General features: G+C 50.8%; 7 protein-coding genes across 7 annotated transcripts; 5 read left to right on the top strand and 2 right to left on the bottom strand.

Annotated features, from left to right (window-relative positions):
* Positions 1–2184: 2184 nt before the first annotated feature.
* N7537_007031 (PT repeat family protein) lies at positions 2185–7488 on the top strand (the record flags this gene model as incomplete). Its single annotated transcript, XM_056898088.1, has 1 exon — positions 2185–7488. The coding sequence occupies one exon, from the start codon at positions 2185–2187 to the stop codon at positions 7486–7488; it is 5304 nt and encodes a 1767-aa protein (XP_056753873.1).
* A 1752-nt stretch (positions 7489–9240) lies between these two features.
* N7537_007030 (uncharacterized protein) lies at positions 9241–11159 on the top strand (the record flags this gene model as incomplete). Its single annotated transcript, XM_056898087.1, has 2 exons — positions 9241–9301; positions 9352–11159. 2 exons carry the CDS (start codon positions 9241–9243, stop codon positions 11157–11159), a joined length of 1869 nt encoding a protein of 622 aa, XP_056753872.1.
* Positions 11160–11487: 328 nt separating this feature from the next.
* N7537_007029 (nuclear export protein Noc3) lies at positions 11488–13557 on the bottom strand (the record flags this gene model as incomplete). The annotated part of the gene is made up of 1 exon (XM_056898086.1): positions 11488–13557. One exon carries the CDS (start codon positions 13555–13557, stop codon positions 11488–11490), a length of 2070 nt encoding a protein of 689 aa, XP_056753871.1.
* Positions 13558–13834: 277 nt separating this feature from the next.
* On the top strand, positions 13835–14733 carry N7537_007028 (ribosome biosynthesis protein NIP7; the record flags this gene model as incomplete). The annotated part of the gene is made up of 7 exons (XM_056898085.1): positions 13835–13852; positions 13908–14120; positions 14177–14239; positions 14302–14328; positions 14389–14571; positions 14627–14653; positions 14710–14733. 7 exons carry the CDS (start codon positions 13835–13837, stop codon positions 14731–14733), a joined length of 555 nt encoding a protein of 184 aa, XP_056753870.1.
* A 541-nt stretch (positions 14734–15274) lies between these two features.
* Positions 15275–16692, top strand: N7537_007027 (DCN1 family protein; the record flags this gene model as incomplete). The annotated part of the gene is made up of 5 exons (XM_056898084.1): positions 15275–15358; positions 15470–15513; positions 15866–15939; positions 15997–16171; positions 16260–16692. 5 exons carry the CDS (start codon positions 15275–15277, stop codon positions 16690–16692), a joined length of 810 nt encoding a protein of 269 aa, XP_056753869.1.
* Positions 16693–17017: 325 nt separating this feature from the next.
* N7537_007026 (Mpv17/PMP22 family protein) lies at positions 17018–18260 on the bottom strand. Its single transcript, XM_056898083.1, has 4 exons — positions 18070–18260; positions 17725–18000; positions 17393–17659; positions 17018–17333 (listed from the first exon to the last, which is right to left on the bottom strand). The coding sequence occupies exons 1-4, from the start codon at positions 18190–18192 to the stop codon at positions 17283–17285; spliced, it is 717 nt and encodes a 238-aa protein (XP_056753868.1). The 5' UTR covers positions 18193–18260; the 3' UTR covers positions 17018–17282.
* Positions 18261–19725: 1465 nt separating this feature from the next.
* N7537_007025 (uncharacterized protein) lies at positions 19726–20491 on the top strand (the record flags this gene model as incomplete). Its single annotated transcript, XM_056898082.1, has 3 exons — positions 19726–19913; positions 19987–20126; positions 20193–20491. The coding sequence occupies 3 exons, from the start codon at positions 19726–19728 to the stop codon at positions 20489–20491; spliced, it is 627 nt and encodes a 208-aa protein (XP_056753867.1).
* Between the last annotated feature and the right edge of the window lie 1062 nt (positions 20492–21553).

Raw genomic sequence — 21553 nt, 5'->3', positions numbered from 1 at the left:
GACTTTTCTATGTATAACTATGTAGGGATTTCTCTGATAAATGGCACCGCCTAGTAGGAATGAGTGGATGGGCGGGCATCTGGCCTAGCGGTTGTCGTTGGCGACATTGGCGCAATGCCACGTGGATCCCCGTCCATCCTCAGCTTGAGTGCCGTTTGATCTCAAGTTGCCGGATCGCCTCCGGGCGATGACTTTTTTATTTTTATTCTCCAATGATAACCTGCAACCCAGCAAGCTCCGAAGCCGCACTTCCTAGAATCCATTGACTCTCTACAGGTCATGCCCTAAGGCTTTATGGATTTGATTGTGTCTCTGATGGAGAATAGTGCTATCTGTTATTATCTGCACTATCTAAGAAGCATCATGTCGCCAAGGCGATGATTAACATTGATTTTCTGGCTGCATCGCACCTACCCAGGTGGGCACATGGGCACCTGCCAAAATAGGAAGTTGCCACTTACCTAATAAACACATAACATCATGAAGAAGCACTAATTTATGTTGGCTTGGTATACACATGGACACTGGTAAATAAACTCTTTGCTCAAGAGGTTGGTATTGGCGAACATGGCGACACCTGCTATAAGTGTAGTAAGTGTAGAGCTCTTTGAATCAAGGCATACATAAGCTCTTTCCCCCGCTCCTAACCTCTATAACCTGAATTGAGTGAGGGAGTAAGACTAACCCTCAATTTTAATCCGTCTAACTTTTTGGTAGAATGCAGCCATTGGGAATTGAGCACCAAAAGAAAAGTCAATTGCACTAGCATGGTTTGCTAAGCCACTACCTGGTCTATGTACCTACATCATAGCAATCCTTATCTGTCCCCGGCCGTACTAGGCCAGATTGGTAAATCAGTATCAAGAGCAAGTAGGCTCCTTTTAACTATATTGAGCTAGATGATCCGAGAATTTCCACATCTGGCCTACTCCTGACTTCTAGTAGTTGGAAGAATAAGATGATCATATAGCTTTTACTCCGTATAGCGAGCGTCTGCTATTTTTGACTTTTGTTAAATTGCCCTTCACGGCTGTCCCGCGGATTCCGCTCCGGGACCGGGAAGCCGACCACACCGCCTAGGGTATATCTGCTTCACATGGAGTGCGTCGAAGATGAGTCGGTGGAACGGAGCTACGGTAGTCCATGAGGATTCCTAAATTGTAGGAACTGCAGACGATCCCAGATGCAGATTGCTGCAGTTATGGGACTTTGAGCCGGACATGGCGGCTTCTGTGGGAGGGTCCAAGCTTAAGGAGGTCGCACGCAGCACGCAATGCACGAGAGCTACTAGTGTGAGGCACGAGCTTTCATTGTTTTGAGCAATTCCCGAATAGTATTCTGTATACGGAATATGTTGTACTGTTTACTCTGTATGGAGTAACCGAAATTGTAGAAATGACATAATATGGAGATCCGTGATGTTCCGCATATATGGGCCCAAGAGAGAAAAAAAGGCGCGAAATATCAGCCAATCCACGGATGGGGGGACTATTGAAAATTGAACCTCCACACCCTTTTTTATTTTGGAGATCACTGCAATAATGACTCAGAACCATATGACAGGTGGATAAGGACCTTGCGACCTGCCTATTGGCGCCTGTTTATCAAATGGGTCTGAGGTTTTTTAGCGCCCAAATTCTTTTCTGTTAAGTTGGCAGGGTTGCCTTTTGGAATCTTGTGCAACCAGAAGAGGGGAAAAAAGAGTACATAGATGATAGCATCATGAACATCGTACGGTTGCACATGTTCGAAAGAATAAGAAGTCAAAAAAAAAAGCCAAACAATAAACCTCGGCGATACAGCTTCACCGCATATTGGAAGTGGAGATCCGGATGAAAGAGCCCAAAAGCACGAACAGCGATTGGGCGTCAAGCTTGAAAGATGCTCCAAGTGAAAGACGAAAAGACCAAAAAGGAAAGGTGTAATGTATATGGTCACTATGCCAACTGTTTCCCCACTCTCTGAGCTGTGCCGTCAGAGGTTTTTTTGTACTTTGGGCTGAGATTTTTTTTTTCTGCCTTTTTCCCCTCCTCCATCTTCACACCCTATTGCTCTGTGAGCTTGTGTTTTCTGTACACGATACAAATCTAGCGTTAAATCTTTGCTGGTCAAATTGTGAAACATCATCCTAATACCCTACCGATCATCCTTTTACGACATTACGAATTTGAAACGAAATAAACCATGGCCAGCGTGCAAGAGCCCCTTATCCCGGAAAGCCATGCGCTGCCCACAGATGCTCCGGTTGAGCCCATTTCATCCATAGATGAGAAGTCCACTGCAAGCGCAAGTGAGGCTAATCTGAGCGAATCAACCGCTACCTTGGTTGAAGCCGACTCTACACAACAATCCAAAGATTCAACCCAGCCCGAGGTCCCAATGACCGCCGCGGAAAAGAAGAAGGCCAAGAAGGCAAAGAAGAAGCAGCAAAAGAAACAGGAGAGTATTAGCTCCATTGCTGCCGAGCAAACCCCCGAGATTCCAGCCGTCCCCGAGACCCAAACTGCAGAGCCTGCAGTAGAGGAATCGGCACCAGTCGAAGCTTCCAAGGAGGCTGAACCCGCCACTGAGCCAGTGGTTGAGGAAAAGACCGCAATTGAATCAACGGAAGAGTCGAAGCCGGCCGAGAAGGCTGTCGATGCTACCGAGGCACCAGTGCTTGAGGAAAAGCCTGCTGAAGCTACTGAAGAGCCAGTTGCCGAAGTAGTGGCCGAGGAGAAGCCTGCAGCTGAAGAACCCGAAGCTGCTGAGAAGGTCGCCGAGCCCATCACAGAAGAATCGAAGACTGAGCCCACCACTGAAGCTGCCACGGAAGAAAAGGCCGCCGAGCCAATTGTCGAAGAGACTCCCGCCGCGGATGAAGTCAAGGCCGCCGAGGAAGTTGCTGAGCCTATCGCCGAGGAGAAGCCTGTGGAAGAAAAGCCCACCGAGGCCGTTCCCGAAACTGCCGCTGAGCCTACCGTCGAACAGCCCGCTGCCGAAACCGCCGTGGAAGAATCCAAGGCTGTGGAGGATATCGTTGAGCCTACTAAAGAGGAGTCAAAGACCGCCGAGGCTGTTCCTGAAGCTGCCGTGGAAGAAAAGATCCCCGAGGTCGTTCCTGAAACCACCGAAGCCGCCAAGGAAGAGACTCCCGCCGCTGAAGCTGCCGTAGAAGAATTAAAGGTTGTGGAGGCTGCTCCCGAAACCACTCAGGAGGCGCCCGCCGTCGAAGAATCTAAGGCTGAGGTTGCTGAGCCCACCCCTGAAGCTGCTGTGGAGGAGAAGACTGCCGAGGTCGTTCCCGAAATCACCGAGGCCGCCAAGGAAGAGACTCCCGCTGAAACTGCTGTGGAGGAACCTAAGGCTGTTGAGGAGGTTGCTGAGCCCACCACTGAGGCCGCCACGGAAGAAAAGACCACCGAGGCTGTCCCCGAGACTGTAGCTGAGGAGACTCCTGTCGCTGAAACTGCTGTGGAAGAAGCAAAGCCTGTTGAGGCTGTCTCCGAAACTATCGCTGAGCCTACTATCGAAGAGACTCCGGCTGTGGCAGATTCAAAGGCCGAAGAGGCTGTTCCTGAAATCGCCCAGGAGACCCCCGCCGTCGAAGAATCTAAGGCTGAGGTTTCCGAGCCAGTCACCGAGGAGAAGCCCGCCACTGAGGAAAAGGCTGCCGAGGCCGCTCCTGAGGCTGTCACAGAGGCTGTCGAAGAGACTCCCGCCGTGGAAGAATCTAAGGTTGAGGAAGTTACTAAGCCTGCCACTGAAGAAAAGGTTGAGGCCGCTTCCGAAACTCCCGCCGTGGAAGAACCCAAGAGCGAGGAAGCTGTTCCTGAAATCGCCCAGGAGACTCCCGCCGATGAGGAATCGAAGCCTGCTACAGAAGCCGCCACAGAAGAGAAGGCCGCTGAGGTCGTCCCCGAGACAGTCGCCGAAGAGACTCCCGCCGCTGAAGCTGTTGTGGAAGAATCCAAGCTCGTCGAGGCCGCTCCTGAGCCTGTCGCGGAGACTCCTGCCGTGGAAGAATCCAAGGCCGAGGAGGTTGCTGAGCCTGCTACCGAAGAAAAGGTTGCCGAGGCCGTTTCTGAAACTCCCGCTGCGGAGGAATCTAAGACTGAGGAGGTTGTTCCTGAAATCACTCAGGAGACACCCTCTGTTGAGGAATCCAAGGCTGAGGAGGTCGCTGAGCCTATCACCGAGGAAAAGGCGGTCGAGGCTGCTCCTGAGGCTGTCGCAGAGACTCCGGCTGTGGAAGAACCCAAGGCTGAGGAGGCTGCTAAGCCTGCCGCTGAAGAAAAGAATATCGAGGCCGTTTCTGATACTCCCGCTGCGGAAGAATCCAAGGCTGTCAAGGTTGCTGAGCCTACCACCGAGGAGAAGCCTGCTACTGAGGAAAAGGCCGTCGAGGCCGCTCCTGAAACCGTCGCAGAGCCTATCGTTGAGGACACTCCTGCCGTTGAAGCTGCCGTGGAAGAGTCAAAGCCCGTCGAGGCTGCTCCTGAAATCGTCCAGGAGACGCCCGCGGCTGAGGAATCCAAGGCTGAGGAGGCTGCTGAGCCTATTTCCAAGGAAGAGCCCATCACCGAATCCGCCACGGAAGAGTCGAAGCCCGCCGAGGCCGTTGCCGAAACCGTCGCTGAACCCGCTGTTGAGGAGACTCCCGCCGCTGAAGCTGCTGTGGAGGAACCCAAGACTGTCGAGGCTATTACTGAGACCACCGCAGAGCCTGTCGTCGAAGAAACTCCCGCTGTGGAGGAATCTAAGACCGTCGAGGCTGTTCCCGAAACCGTCCAGGAGACCCCCGCCACCGAAGCAGCCGTGGAAGATTTCAAGCCTGCCGAGGAGCCAGTAACCGAGAAGGCTGTCGAGGAACCGATTGTGGAGGCAGAGGCTGAGAACAGCGCTGACACCACCGCGGCCGTTTCAGAGATTGCTACAGAGGCACCTGTTGAGGAGCCAACTGCCGAGGTTTCCGAGCCCAAGGAGGAAGTCGTCTCTGAGCCCACCAAGGAGGTGGCCGAGGAGGCTCCTGTTGAGCAGCCTGTCACTGAGGAATTGGCTGCTGAGCCAGCCAAGGACGCTGAGGTTGTCGAGTCTGTTCCCGAGCAGACTGCTGATGCTGCTAAGGAATCTGCTGTCGAGCCTTCTGAGGTTGCTGCTGCTGAGACTGTCACTGAGCCCGCTGCTGAAGTAATTGAAGAGCCTGCCGCCGTTGTCGCCGAGGAGGCTACTACTGAGGAAGCCCAGAAGCCTGCTGAGGTTGAGCCTGTCCAAGAGACTACCGAAAAGGCTGTGCCAGAGGAACCAGTTGTGGAAGAACCTGTGGCCGAAAACGCCGAAAACGCCAAGGACGTGACTCCTGAGGAGTCCGCCGTTGTCGCTGAGACCGCCGAACCCGCTGCCATTGAGACTGCTGCTGTTCCTGAGGCCGCCGAAGTTGCCGCCATTCCCGCTGCAGCTGCGGCTGCTCATGTCACTGAGGAGTCTCCCGCTGTTCCTCAGGCGGCCGCCGCTATTGTCGAGGAAAACGCTGCTGCTACTGAGTCTGTGCAAGAATCAGTGGAGGAGGCTATCCCCGCCGAGACTGCCAAGGAAGTCGCTACTGAGCAGCCTGAAGCTACCAAGGCTGAGGAGGTAACTGAACAGACCACCGAAGAGCCCGTGGCTGACAAGGCTGTTGAGGAGCCCGTTGCTGAGACCTCTGCCCCAGAGCCGGTTGTCGAGGTTGCTCCCGTTGTTGAAGAAACTCCCGTCGAAGAGCCTGCTAAGGAACTTGCCGTCGAGGAGCCCATTAAGACCGAGGATCCTGTCATTGCTGATGTTATTGCGGACGAGGCCGAGAAGGTCGAGGAGAAGCAGCCTGAGGCCGAAGCTGTTGCCGAGCCAGTTGTTGCTGAACAGATTGAGACTGTCGCCGTTGAAGAGCCTGTTTCTCAAGCCGCTGAGCCTGCTGCCGCCGAAGAGAAGGTTGTGGATGAGCCAGTCACAGTCGCAGAGACCGTTGAAGTTGCTGCCATTCCTGAGGTTGAGGCTGTCACTGCTGAGCCTGCTGTTGCTGAAACTCCCGCTGTCGAAGAAAAGACCATTGAGGAGCCAGTCACTGTTGCAGAGACTGTTGCAGAGACTGTTGAAGTTGCTGCCGCTCCTGGCCCTGCGGCTGAGGTCGAGGCTGTTATCGCCGAGCCCGTTGTTGCTGAAACTCCCGCTGTTGAGGAAAAGACTATCGATGAACCTGCTGCCGTTATCGAAACCGTAGCCGAGTCAACTCCTGAGCCTGTTTCCGAACAGACTTCCGAGGTGGCACACGTCGAAGAAACTGCCGCTGAGGCACCAACTACCGAGAAGGCTGAGGATGTGAAGGAGCCCGCCACTGTCGAGCCCACCATCCAAGCTACCGAGGTTGTTGAGGCACCAGTTGTGGAGGAGCAGATTGCCGCAGATCCTGTCAAGGTTGAGGAGCCCGTCGAAGCTGCTGCCCCCGCGGAGAAAATCCCCGAGGCAGCTCCAGTGGAGGAGTCTACCAAGGAGCTCGAGCCCGAGACAACCGTGGCCGAGGATGTTGCCATTGAGCAGCCCGCCATGGTTGCTGAGGAGGCCGCAGCCGAAGCCCCAGCTGTTGCTGAGGTTGTCGAGGAGACCGTTGTTGCAACCGAGGAACCCTCGAAGGTCGAAACCGCCGAGACTGAAGTTGCCGCCATTCCTGAGCCCATTACCAGCACAGAGGAGCCCGAGGTGGTGGCTGAGACATCCGATGTGAAGGAGGCAATTCAGCCCTCCACCACTGATGTTGAAACTAAGCAGGAAGAGACCGTTGCCTCCGCTTCTGACGAAACTTCTACCAAGGATACTAGCACCAGTGCTGAACTTCTTGGTGCCGGCGCTGCTGGCGTTGCCGCTGCCGCCCTTGCTGGTGCTGGCGTGGCCGCTCTTGCTCACAAGGACTCCGAGACTACAGCTGAGACCTCGAAGGATCAGAAGGACCCCCTACCTACCGATGCAGACAAGGAACCCGTTACTAAGGCTGAAAACCAGCCCCAGGTTTCCGCAGCAGATGCCCAGCCCGCTGACGGTAAGCCAACACCGTTCTATCTTTCATACCAGCAATCTGCCGTATCGTTCGAAACTGATCCCGCTCTTGCAGCACTCGCTGGCGACCGTGAAGCCCTCCTCAGCAAACTCAACCAACCGTCTACAGACCAACTGTCTACAGCTACCCAGCAGCCAACAGTCGAGAGTGTCGCCGAGTCCCAGCCTGCCGCCGAGGCCAGCAAGGGAACCACCGAACCGGCTGCCAATGTGTCCGACGCCAAGCCTGCTGCCGATAGCACTCTTACTCCCAAGGATAATGATGAAGATGCTCGTCCAGCGAGCCAGAACCGGTCAGTGACTGCTGTTTCTCTAAATGGTGCACCTGACAGCTGGCTCAAAGCAATCTTGCGCACTGTCTTTGTGAATTTCTTTGGAGCCATCTTTTCACCTTTCCGTCGTGGAAAGTCCTCGTCCAATTAGATTGAATCTTGTGTTTTCCTGTGCTTTGCCTTCTAGCCAGTTGTCTTTATTTCCTTGGGTGCTACTATCGAAGAAAATCGTGGTCATCACGCATAATCTGCTTTCAAACTAATTAACTGACTGATTGATCAGCAGTTTGTTTTGGATTGCGATTTTTGTCATGCCCATCGTTGCAATTTTCTGGCGTTTTTCAGACAAGTGAGACGCCAATGTTGGTACTACTGCCAGAGACGGTACCCTGCGATAGTCACGTGCGATCACGTGCCGACACGAGCCCTTGGAACTTCGAGCAACTATATCCGTGGCATTACGAAAGTGCGTGGCATCACGAAGTATAAAACTCCGGGCCATTTCGTTCCGCTCGCCGACTTTATTCCCCTGTATTATCTGTTTCTGCTTCATATTTACGAATTCCATTGCGTCTTGATTTGATTTTGATTTTTCTTATGGTTAATGATTTCCTTTTGTTGTCTCCAATGCTATGTTGGTGTTGGCATGGCCGGCTGCTCTTGATGGATCTGTCTGACTTGCTATGTATCCAGTATACTTAATGACATGAATTTGATGAATAACTTATACTTATAACATTCTTTATACTTGTTTCTTTGCGCTTGTTTGCCAGTAATCTTTTGGCTTCTTTGTGTGTTTTATTGCATCTGTAGGACTTTCTTTGTTCTTACGATGCTGTATCTTGCTGGCCTTTGTGTTAGTGTAACTATGGTAAAGATTTGTATATAACTTTGCCAATTTCTTCATGAAGGAATATGGTTCTTCTTGCATTCCTTTCGGGTTTTCCTTGCTTTCCTAGTGTGATGGCTGTTCGTATACTCAATATAATGTGGGTGGAGAGTCTGCAAACGCAGATAACCTCGGCCATAGGTTGCCCAGATGGATCGTTCCTTCGATGTTGGGAATATGAGCCATATGCTGAGCAGGCAGTCCTAGTTTCCCTTTGGGGTGGTCAATGATGGCTGTCACCATGAACCCTGGGGCACGTGCTAAGTGTTGTTGGACCCTTCTCTTCGACACGGTTTCTTCGTCTTGTTATTGCCACACGCGTCCCTCTTCTTCTTTTTTTCTCCCAACCATCACAACTCGCATCTTTTTCTTCAAAGAATATCAGAAGACATGGCGAGAAAAAGTCAAGGTTAGTATCATTCTTTCAGTTGTCAAGCATTCATCCCCTTTCAGCCTCATGGAGTGTCTCTTTCGGTGCTCGGGCCTCGTTCGACCGAGTACACCATGGAACTGGCCTTTCCTCCAGACTCAAGTCTCTCCCTACGAGACTGAGTCTGGTTCCTGGGAATCAGGTTTCTTCTCCATGGGACTGAGCTTTGGCTCCTGGTAACCCGGTCTTTTCAATGTGACTGAGCCTGGCTCTGGAGAATCGGGTCCTTTGTTGAGAGATTGAGCCATTCTGTTTGCAGAATTGGGCTTCTTTCTTTGGGCTTGGCTCTTTGGAATCGGCTCCCTTGCTATGAGATTGAGCCATTCTGCCTGCAGAGTCGGACCTCAGCTTGGCTCCTGGGAATTGGCTCCCTTGCTATAGAAATGGACATGATTCTTTTGAATCAGGTCTTTCTTTGGCATTGGGATTGCTTCCTGGTGATCGGATCTACTTGGATCTGTACAAGCAACCCCCTTTATATGGCGGCCCTTTCTATGGAAGCAGGTCCTACGGGCAAAGGAACTATTCTTTTGCCTATAGGCTATGCCCCGAAAGAAAGAATGGAAAGAGATATACTCAAAAACATGAGAGATATCTATCACTTTGGTCTCACATGGTCAATTGATGGCTTTCACTTCCAGTTCAGTTCAAAGCAATAAGGGTTAGGATGGGTCACTGACTGGATGTTCTTATAGATACCGATTCGGAAGGTCCCCGCGGCCGTACTGGCCGGCCTGAGACGCCCTCCTCTGCGACCTCGTCTCATTCTCGCCGCAGCACCCTCTCCCAGCGCGTACACTTCGAAGAGCCCGACATGTGCAACCCACTGGCATCTCCTCGTTCTGACGTGACTGTTACTACAGTCCCGGTGCCTGTGCCTGCCAAATCGACCAACCCTAAGGTTGGTTTGCCTTCGACGAGTGTTGCAGGTAGTAGTGCGCAGTCCCTGGACCAGTTGCCTGCACCTTCACATGACAAGCGTAATGCGTTCGCCCAACGCAAAACAAAAATCTCTGCCCCTGCCCCCTCTGTCCCTTCTGTCCCCTCTGTCCCCTCTGTCCCCTCTTCCTCCCACCCTCGCCCTCACTCTCTTCGCTCTTCCCTCCGTTCCTCTTCCATCCCTCCTGTTCCTCCTATCCCTGCCTCAATCCTGAAAAATCGACCTGGCAACCTCGTTGTTCCCCAAATCAAACCTCGCTCCTCTTCTGCTCCGCCATCTCCACCCAAGATGGCTGACAGCTCCAATGTTCCGGAGGGCAACAACAAGCCACTCCCCGTGTCTCCCTCCAACAGATACGACCCACGCACACCCAGTCCTCGTACACCCATCTTCCGAAAGGATGGCATGCGCCGTTCCAGCCTCAGTCCAATGGAGCAGCGTACTACGGGTGCCAGTTCCACCGCTAGCAGTCCTACTATTCACCGTTCGAGCTTGACCCTCAAGGATCTTCCTGAGGCTGTTCGGTCTCTCCAGTACAAATATGACACAGACTTCAAGCGACTCACAAAGAAGATCGATGATATCGACAAGCTCGGACAGAAAGTTGATGACTTTGTTATCCTGACTCGAGACTATGTCCAGGACCAAATGGATGCCCAGTTTGAGCGCGAGTCCGAGATATCTATCGAAATTACCAATGCCAAGCGTGACGTGAATGACACCAAGGAGCAGATTCACGAAATGCGACTCGAAATCAACGGACTCACCTCGACTGTCAATGACCTGAGTGCTAAAGTCGACATGTGTCTCACTGGAATCTATGACAACACCGCAGAACCATTCGTGGTCTACCAGCGACGCAAGAACAAAGAGATCGACGAAGATATTCAAGACATTGGGGATCAAACTGTCGATCAGGGAGCGCAGATCACCTACTTGAGACAAATGCTCATTCGTACTCAGATTGCTCTCAGAGTCTTGCAACAAGAGAACGGTCTTAAAGTTTCTGAAGATGTGGCAAATATTCTTCCACCCACCCCTTTGCCTGCACGCGACACCGTTCCACCCACTGGTACCCTGAGAACTCTTGCCTCCTCGGAGTCTACAGCAATTCCACCAGCGAAAGCCGCTGCCCCAGCAAAGAACACTCCTGCAGTAAAGAGCGCCCCGCAAGCAAATACCATTCCGCAAGTAAAGATCACTGCTCCAGCATCAGCTACTCCGCCAGCATCAGTCACCGGATCAGCAACAATCACTCCGCCAGGATCGTCCACCGTGAAACAGAGTTCCATCCCACGACGTTCGAAGAAGAAGAAGAGTTCAAAGAAGTCTTCCAGCGGGTCCTCCGGCTCCACTGTTGCGAACCAGACCGCCACCACCGAGGAAGAGACGGTCCCTCCTGTCCCCCCGGTCCCCCACGGGATCATCCTGCCTCTCGATGCTGTCCGCGATGCGCCCAATATCCCCCTCGGCCACATTCACCCACTGTACAGACCACAGTTCAGTGAGATGAACGCGGAGGATATTCCTACAGCCCCTACCACCTGCACCGAGGAGTCTTAGGGCCCCGTGTCCACCAATGAGTCTGGAAAGAATGACTCGCAAGTAGGCGAGCAAGTCCAGTACTCAAAAATATGCAACTACACAGGAAAGAAAAACCAAAAAAAAATTTAAAACGAAAACCCTCACAAAAAAAAGTACCTAAGAAAAAGGAAAAAAAGAAAAAAGAAAACAGTGTACAAGTTCTCATCTTTGTTGGATTTGAAGGACATGGGGCCAGATTTGTTAGATTTTGTTGTTATATTAGCATGTCAATGAACATGTTTGATTACAATTCCCAAGAAGTGTAGATTGTAGCTGAATGTGCATGTAAAATTAATCAAAACAGTATTTACTTAGAAGAGGACATCATCATCTTTTCAATCTCGACCGCCGACTCTCGCACCTGTGGACAGTAATGCAGACGCAACAGCTCACCCTCCCACACCGAACCAGCAAAGACATTGGTAGCTTCAATATCAGCAGCATAAGCATTGAACACACCATCACCCTTGCGCTCCTCCGTATGCCACAGCGAAGAGATACGACGACCATGATATTTCGAGACCTGGTTCATGAGCGTAAGAGTCGCAAGGGCAGACTTCTCCGGCAGCTGGAGGGAGGTCGTCATGAGACGCTTGGAGAAACTGGCAAGTCGGCTTGGGGGCGGATTGCCGTGTGCGCGGGATAGCAGGGTTGGCTGCAAACAGCGAAGGAGGAGAACCATTGGGGTCTGGAAGTTGACCTTGTTCTTGGAGCGGGACTCGGAGAGTTGTTTGCCTTCTGTGGAGGAGTTGGGGTCGGGGAGGCGGAGGGCTGTGTCGGGGTTGAACTCGACGTCTGGGTTCATGGAGAGGGAGTAGAGGGATCGGTAGAGGTGCTTGATGAAGAAGTTCAGGTCGAGGTGGAGACCTGCGGCTGCTTTGCTGACTTCTTGGCCTTCTAGAAGGGCGAATGCAGTCACGGTGCAGAGTAGCGTCCTTCGGCGAGCGTCGCGGGCTGCGCTTTCGGCAATTGTGAAATTGTCTTCGTCTTCGTCGTCTTCCTCGTTGACGACTTCCTGGTCGCCTTCCACGCCCATTTCCTCGCGCTCTGCGTGGTTGATTAGGTCTTTCAGAGCCTCGAGCAAATCACCAAAGAAGTCCTGGTTAATAAGGTGGGCGTATTTGGCCAGACCCTCCAGTACAGGACCCATCAATGCGGGAATGCGGAGCTTGAGAATGCGGAAATAGAGTCCGAACACAAGCTTTAGTGTTTCGGCCTGGTTCTTGTCTCTTTGTTCGTGCGATACAACTGCGTCTGCTTGTCGCATATCCTTCTCGACTTCCTTCCGCTCCTTGTGAATCTTGCGCTCTCGCTTCGTGCGGAATTCGCGCTTTTGCTTTTGCTTCTTTCCTTGGGGGGCTTCTTCTTCTTCCCGGTCAACACGGTCTCGGGATGCCTTCAAGTGGAACTCGCCGAGCAAACGAAGATGGAGGAATGTGTCCAAGACACTGGGGTGAATGTGGAAGTCTCTGGCCTTCAACATCTTTGCTAGCAGACGAACAGCTTCGAGGGAAACGGTTCCATCGTCATCTTTGGCGAAAACCTCCTCCATAGTTTCGCGGCACTTGACATAGTCGGCATCAACCTGTCTCCGTGCAAGGCGGTTAACCAAAATCTTCAGAAGCTCACTGCGGAAATTGAAGTGTGGCACGGCCAAGAGCATAGTGCATGCCATTGAAATCGCGAAGCTCCTCAGTCCAGCATCAGTGGGGTTATCTCCTTTAGCCGGCTTTACAAGCGTAGCAAGCTTCTGAACGTAGGCTCGATATCCTGACACAAGGGACTGTTCGAAGTCTCGGAGCTTCCGCACTTCTTTTGATACCCTTCCAGTCTGGTCTTCTTCGCTTAGAGGACGAATACGGTATCCTGGGATGACATCCTTGTAGATAGCCGCTTGTGAGGCCAGAGCCAGTTTCTTAACCGTGATAGGTGTGGATTTTTTCGACACCATCTCGGCCATTGTCTTGAACAGAGAGATGTGCTCCTCGGGATCCTCATTGATCAGGGTTGCCATCTTCGCAAGCTCCTCCTTTGCCTGCAAGATTTGTAACTTCACCGGGATCTTGGGTGCTTCTTCCTCGGGTTCTTCTCTGTCCTCCTCACCCTCGGAGCCATCCTCATCATCATCGTCATCGGTACCCAGGAAGCTGTCGGTTTCCTCGCTCTGGTCTTCAGGCTGTACTTCAGCCTGAACAAAGCCTTCAGAGGTCTTGATTGGCAATCGTGCGTTCTCGCCGGCTTTCTTGGTGTGTTTGCGCGGGCGGCGTTCGTAGTCTTGCTCAACATCCCACTCTTCGGCTTTGGAGCGCGATGAAGAGTCCTCAACATCCGCTGGAGGACTCAATCGTCTCCGCTTCACTTCCGGGCCACGCGCCATTTTGTAATTGGAGATTTGGGGATTGACGGTGAAATTTGCGGAGAATAGCAAAAAAGATCTTTAGAGTGAAAAGGCGGTCCAGAAAATTCTAGGCGGAAAGAAAATTGGTGCTCTGATTGGCTCTTCATGTCCGCTCCGTCGCTATAAGTTTCAGGTCCGGTTCTTGGCGGTGAGATATTGCCCGACTTTAGTTTTTTTCTTGTTCCTCACTTCTCGTCAATACAAGCTCGTTGCTACTCAACCTTTTTGCCATATCCTCAGCTTCATATCCGACAATATGAGATCCCTCACAGAAGTGCGTACTAGTACGATGAGCATTGATTACTTCGACTAACTCATGCCTCTTTTAGGAAGAGACACGGACGCTCTTCACGAAGCTAGCTTCCTACACCGGCCGCAGTCTCAATTCTCTTATTACCCCGGCTGAAGATGGATCTATGAGTGTTTTCCGCTTGCAAGGATCCCGGGTTTACTACGTGAACAAGGAAATTGCCAACTTGAGCGTTTCATTCCCTCGCGAAAATTTGCTGAGCTGCGGCACAATGATAGGGAAGTTTACTAAGGTTCGTTACGATTGGCTCTGCTGTTATTCTAGTCAGTCATGCTAACATGCTGGCAGACGGGCAAGTTCCGCATCAACCTGACAGCTCTGGATCTCCTGGCGCAACACGCCCGGTACAAGGTATGTATAACAATATAAGCATTGCAACAAGACATCATGCTAACTCTATATCTCTGGTACAGGTCTGGATCAAAGCAAACGGAGTGATGGTAAGCTTGATATTCCAATTTCCAGTAGGGTATGCGTGGGCCGTTGCTAACAAGTTTTAGCCTCTGCTCTATGGCGGTTCAGTTCTAAAAGCCCATGTGGCTCGTTTCAGTGAAGATGTCCCAGAAAATGCAGGAGTTGTCATTATGGACTCCAACGATGTCGCCCTGGGATTCGGAGTCACAGCAAGGTCATCCGCGCAGATCGCAAAATTGGACCCTACTAGTATCGCGGTCCATCGCCAGGTAGGTGGAACTTAGCTCTGTGCTCTTACTTACATTAGCTAACCCAAATGAACAGGCCGATGCAGGAGAGTACCTTAGAGAGGTGAGTCGGGTCTATCTTCAAATTCTCAAGGACCAAATTGCTAATATCTATACTAGGAGGATACCTTGTTCACAACCTAAGCAACTTCGACACGACACTGAATCTTACATATTTGCACCTCGCAAAAGGCGTTTGGGAGTTTCACCTGATCTATTTGATCTTACAAAAGTTGATTGTACTTTGTACCATCGAATCCTGTGCTCATTGCTTCTAATGTGATGAATTGATGGCAAATATTGACCAACAACTTCTCTGTAATGGTTACTATATGAAAATACATACTCTGAATACACACAAATCCATGTCTAATATGTATAATGAAAATCAATAGTCATGCCAAGTTTATCTATGGAAATGTATAGCCCTTGTAGTTGATATAGGACTTTTCGGAGATGCGATGAGTCAGCACGATGCCATCAGATGCATCCAACCTTGGAAAGGCGCGGGACGAGAACTCACTACAGACCTCGTAGCCCTGGTGTTTTTCGTATCTTCCAGGCCAAACAGAAATTCTCTCACCCCAGCATTACAAACCACACGCTTTCAATCCCCTAGCGTGCTTCCACCACTTATTGCGTTTCTCCTGCGCGTAGTGGGCACAAATATTGCCAACCCCCCACCATGCCACCCTACACAACCAGCCAGAAACACCAAATCGCTGAGTTTGTCGGCTGCACACAGACTAAAGACTCAGTTGCTATTAAAGTGAGTAACTTGCATGCTTTTCTGACATATTCTTCCCTAGGCGATATGTTTCAACATCTTAAGACGCTTCTGTCCGATCACGTGGATCAACAGACTAACTTTCTGATATAGTTCCTTAAAGCATGTGGTTGGAGTTTACCTCCAGCGCTTGATGCGTAAGTGCTTGTCATCACACTTATGTCAAAATTTTGGTGTATCTTGGTTTCATTTGTCTCCAACCCTTGCCTGGACATGTGGTGTTGAGTCCAAGATGCCAACAGATAGCTAGAGCATCAAAGCTTCAACATCTGTTCTTCTCTTCTCAGGGCTTGCCCAAGCCCAACTTGGAGAAATTCTTGGTTTCCTACTGCATCAGTCATCATCCCAAATGCCTCGAATTAAGAAGACGAAGAAGAAGTGCTTGCCATTCCCTAGCCCCATGACAATATACCCAACCATCTTGTTCCAGCGGAATCATACATGGCCTACGCTTGAAACACCTCAAAGCTAATTTTGTCGCTGAAATAGTTTCTTCGCCGCTGCGTCTGGCAACTCCGCAATTATAACCTCAGAACTTACAAAGACCTTCGACCACTACCGAGGTACTTACCCACCCTGAACAGGTGCTTTTGATACCGGAAATACTCACGCCTCCACAGATGACCCAGTCGACAGCCCAGATACCATCGGTATCACACGAGCAATAGAGTTCCTCGGTGATCTGAATGTCGAGCTCGACGAAGTAACCTGTCTAGCCATCGCCGAGCTCCTCAAATCACCATCGATGGGCGAGTTCACCCGCGAAGGATGGAGAGAAGGATGGCTGGGAGTTGGGTAAGTGCAAATTCGTTGATGGAGACCCCCTTCAACTCAAACCCCAACATCCCCAAATCATATTCCATCCAATCTAACAATCCACAAGCTGCGACATCATACCAAAAATGCAAGCGCACGCCAAGCTCCTCCGGGAGCGAATCCCACAAGATCCATCCATCTTCCGACGAGTCTACAGATACGCATTCCCACTCTCACGAATGCAAGGACAGCGTAACTTGCAATTCGAAATCGCCGCCGAGCAGTGGCGTCTCTTCTTCACCACTGATCATGGCGGCGTGGCGTGGAACACGGCCACGACGCCGTGGCTGGATTGGTGGATTGAGTTCCTTGAAGAGCGCGGGAAAAAGCCTGTTAATAAGGATCTGTGGGAGCAGGTCGAGGTGTTCATGCGCAAGAGTCTCGAGGATGAGGAGATGGGCTGGTGGAGTCCTGATGGGGCTTGGCCTGGTGCGCTGGATGACTTTGTTGCTTGGGTGCAGGCTAAGCGGGGGAAGGGGTCGGAAATGGAGGTTGAATAAGGTGGCATCTAGTTTATCCGTGGATGCTGGATATGAGGGATTTTTTCTCGTTCCCGGATGGGTTGCGGCATGGTGTGTGGCATGACAGATTATTTACTCTTCGGAATCCACGCTACTTCTATTATCCACTAACATGCTTCCTGTGTCTCAGATCTTTTGCAGTTATGATTAAATCAACGATAGCCACGTGTACCCGCTTCATGTCAAGGGTGGTTGCATTTCTTTCGGTTTTCTCTATCCCGACTTGCAGGTGTATATTGAAGTATAGATTGGCGGAGGTAGAAGCAATGGCGCGTCTAGCTCAAACGAAGAAATATATATATATATAATACCGATATTCAAGGGGTGGAATTGGAATAAGAGAAAGATATAAAGCCATTCGTCATGAGATTGAGTGATAACATCAGGGGGAAATATCTGCGGCATATCAAGATGCACAGGGTGTGTGTACATGGATTTAGATCAACACCGGAGAATAATAAACAAAGGAAAAAGACAAATCGGTGACAGCAAACGAGCCAAAAGAGACGACACACAAAGGTCTCCGACACGTCCGGTTGTGTTTGCAGTCAATTGCGGACTCGGCCCATTTAAGGGAAGTCGCGCTTCTCGTAGCCGGGGTCGCGACGCTGGTCGTAGCGCTGTCGTGTCATTAGCAATTGAGTCGCAATTGTCGCAATTCTAACGATTTGTATCATACCTTCCGGAGAGCTTCCAGACGCTTCTTCTTGGTGTGGGTGTTGACATAGGTTCCAATGAAGAATCCGACAATGTTGAAGAAGGGCACCCAGGTGTGCTCGGGGAGGAACTTCTGAGCGAAGGCCAAGCACAGGGGCGAGGTGATCCAGCTGACCTTCATGACGGGCATGAATCCAGCCTTAACGGTCGCGCGAACCTGGTGGATGGTGCGCGCACCGGCGATAATAGCCATGGAGGTTAGGTAGACGCTGTTCTGGATGGGGGAGACCTGGGGAGACGAGTGACGTTAGCGAAGGTCATGCGGGTCAGGTGATGCAAGCGACGACAACGTACAATCAGATTGCTAACGAGGATCTGAAGAATCTTGGCCTTGAGACTTGTGCGGCCGGCGAAGATCTTCTGCAAGATGCCAATGAGGACGTGGCCGAGGGGGGCGCTGATGAACATTCCGTACAGCGACATCTTGGGAATGCGCGAGCTGAAGTAATGGCCGTGCTTGCCTACATCGTGGGCGATCCACGAAGCCAGCAGTTCCTGCAGACCGGAGAGCACACCGGAGGTGAGCATCTTCGTGCGCAGAGGGTTCTTCTGGAGCTGGAGGAGGTAGGCCTATTGACGATCCATTCCTCGGATCAGTGTCGGTTCGATATTATTGGAGGAGGAGGGGACGCTGCATACCTGAAGATACCCAGCTGCTGTCTTTCCACCGGTCAATCGTTCACCGACGCGGTGCACGAGGTCCTCGGGCTTGCCGCCGCCCGTGACGGTGCGGACGGTCTCCTCTTGGAACTTGACGGACATTGTGGTGATCGGAGGGGGCTGGGGGAGGACAGGATTCCGGAGGGATCAGGAGGGCTCTTCAAATTAGACACGTTCCTAAAATAAGTTAAGATTTGAATTGGATTAATATGTAATGGATGATAAGGTGCCCAAGTGGAGAAATTGAGAAGACGATGGGGGGTGAGACCGGGGGGGATCTTGTTTGTTTATGTTGGCCCGAGGGTGGCTGGGATAGGATAGGACAGCCGAGGCTTTCCAATATAGAACTCACACAAAATATCTCAATTCTGTTGAATAGATGTCTTAAATAAATTCAGTCGGAAGATTATATCCAGGAAATGGAGACGGCTATACGAACAATCGGCAGATGGATCCCCGGCGAGATCCATTGGCGGAGCACAATCGGAAACCCCCGACGGCTTTTGGTTGAATCCGGGGGTTTTGACGGCTTTTACCCCTTATTATTTACAATTTTGTAGAGAATTTTGTATAGTTATTTATGACTTTCATATAGATCCTAATGATCCATATTGGAAGTTTTACCATTTGTTATTTTTAGTACAATACCCAGGGCTTTAATGGTCATGGGACACTTCTCACCTCTATGTAGACTTAAGAAATGTCTCTTTTCAAAGATTTTTGTGCTTTGTGCTTGATTTGAGCCGTTACTCAAGACTAAATGGATATATATGTAGAGATGTAGGACTTGTTAGTTTAGTTTGTAGTGTGCATATCCTTCAGTGAGGGAGTATAACATGTAGATGTACATTCTATACTTGCATGTTATATATTCTGTCTCGTCCCACATTTCAGCCAAATGTATAGATAGGCCAGCGAGCAGTAACCGGACCGGAGCGAATATACGTGCACGGATTGGTGATTCCAATATCAGACATATAACGGGCCGTACAAAAGACCATCACCACAGTTGCGCTCTCTGCCGTTCAAATTTCTAGCGAGAGCAATAGGTCCATGGGAAGCTCGAACATGACCGTGTGGGAACACGGCAAGCTAAGATATGAGGAATATACCGGCGAGTTGTTGCCGGAGTTGTCGTCAAGGCTGTCGTCGGGCACGACGATATCATCAGCTCATCTATCAACCGGTGAACAACTCAGCTAATCCGACGACTCAGCGCCGATGTCATGGATGGACCAAACCTTGGGGAGTATCTCCTACCTATTTTATCTGTTCTCCACCATTTAATCCTATCTCATCTTTGATCAATTTGATTCTAGCTGCTTCAGCATTTTTCATCACATCCGTGTATCTCCGGCTATAGGCCGAAGTATTAATCGTTTTCTAGTATGCAAGCCTTTCGGAAGTATACCGGCGTGACACCGTCTGTTTACTCCCAAGCATAGCAACGTATTTCGCCAGCTCCAGTCACCTGCGGAGGTATCAAGCATTCCTTTTCTCCTGCGTGTAGTCCTTCTGGCAAACACCCACAAGACCTTACCTTTCACATTTTCTTTCTCATTCGCAACAATTCCTTTTCTGTCGGGGTCGAGACACCCTGACGCGACACCACTCATGCCTTTGCGCCATTCTAACATGGAGGCGCTGGAGTCTTCTGGTTTCCGGGCCGAGTCACAAAGGCCCCGAGACATCACCGAGGAATACGACGAGTTCAGTGGTAGCCCCACCCTAGTCCTGTCGCTCATCGCCACCGGGAGCGACGAACCTGATGCAGTTAATGTAGGCCCCGATGAGGGCACAAGCTTTGTGGGCAACATTCGACGGTACTTCCAATTGTGTCACCACAGAAATCATGAATTGGCCAGTCGCCATGGTGGCCTGGGCCTTGTTCGTCAGAATGTCGGAGCTGCCAGTCGTCACGCTGGACTTGGGTTCCGTCAGCGGATTTGTGAATTCGTCAGTCGCCAAGTCCGTCGGTACCGTCGGTGACGGATGCTCAGACGACATGACAATGCCTTCGTCAGCCGCCAAGCCAGGTACAACGAACACAGTATCGAAGACCATGATTTAACGCTCAGAAGAATTGACAACTCGCTGGCCAGCCGCCGGGGTAGGAACAGTTAGCACAATTCCAAATACCCCAATTCTCAGCATGCACATAGATCCGCCACCGACAATTCTAATAATGAGGTGGGGGGTAGCAACCACTCATCGAGGGAACATTCCGAAGAACGATGAGACAGAAGACTTCTACGAGCCTCAAGCATTGTCAAGGATCCGTGGGCTGCTGGCCGTCGTGCCAGACCGGGGAGATGAGGATGGTTCAACATCCCCCGATGGGAATGCGGGCGGCGATGATGATGATACGGGGTGGAGTGGAGGTGCTATCCAGGGTCGGTGAGGTGGGCGGCGAGAGGTGTGCGTCTACATTTCGTTGCTTGCCCCACCAAAACCCCCAGCCCGTAAACGGAGTCTGATGAGGAACTATCAACTCTTGTGCCCCGCATCATCATCACTCCCCCAGACCCATCGGGGTATATACATACTTGCCTTACTACATTCAAAGGGGGATGAAGTTGGGGCGAGGAAGAGGTGGATGTGAGGTGAAGCTGTATCTACGCCTTCATCAATCAGCTTAAGGCTTTAGTCCCATTAAAGTCTGAGGAAGTTGTCCGCGCAAATCTGCCTTCATGCCTGCGAGAAGCAGCGGCTCGATGGTACAGCGCGGAACTGTCAGATGAGGAAAGGCAGGATTTAAGTGTCCGTTCGTTGCAACTTGGTTGGTACACCACCCTTGAATGACGATTCAAGCCACGAGCCACGGAGGCAATCGTTAGGGTGATGGCCCCAACATCTATCTACTCCTGGCGCGATGTGCGCGCCGGACGTAGTGTCACCGAATGGGCGCAGAACATGCTGCGGGATGCCCAGGCAGCAGAAATAACAGGTACTACGACCGTACTCCGCTTGGTGTGGAAAAAAAAAAAGTGAGCGGGAGGTGAGCGGCATGTGTAGGGTACATGTGAGAGGATGAAGGGTCCACGGGAACTCGGATTCCACATGTGAGAGGCGGAGATTCTCCTGCAAAATGAAGAATTTCCAAGGATGATTCCAAGTAAAAAATAAAAATCATTCATATGGAAATTTATAAATATAAATGTAAAATGATATTAAATTAGGTATTCTGAAAACTCATATGTAGGTAGCAAACCAGGTACATCAATCAGATTAAAATATCAAAAAGGCACACCATTTCAGGGGAGGATGTTAATTCGTTTACATGATCTGCCTGTGTACAAATTTATGTAGTATACTTTAAACTAGTAAGATAAATATGAGGAACAAATATCTGAATCAAGTCGAAGTAGTTATAGCGGCTATCGACTTAGTTAGGCAGGCGATGACTAAAATACTGGGGGATAACCCTCGGAGATTAGATCGAATTTCCTTAAGTTCCGAGCCT

This window comes from Penicillium hordei (genome assembly GCF_028827395.1).
Source record: "Penicillium hordei strain IBT 12815 chromosome Unknown utg000003l_segment0_segment0, whole genome shotgun sequence".
In the NCBI taxonomy this organism is placed as follows: Eukaryota; Fungi; Ascomycota; class Eurotiomycetes; order Eurotiales; family Aspergillaceae; genus Penicillium; species Penicillium hordei.
The sequence above is the reverse complement of the archived record's forward strand: the minus strand, read 5'-3'. Positions and strand labels throughout refer to the sequence as shown.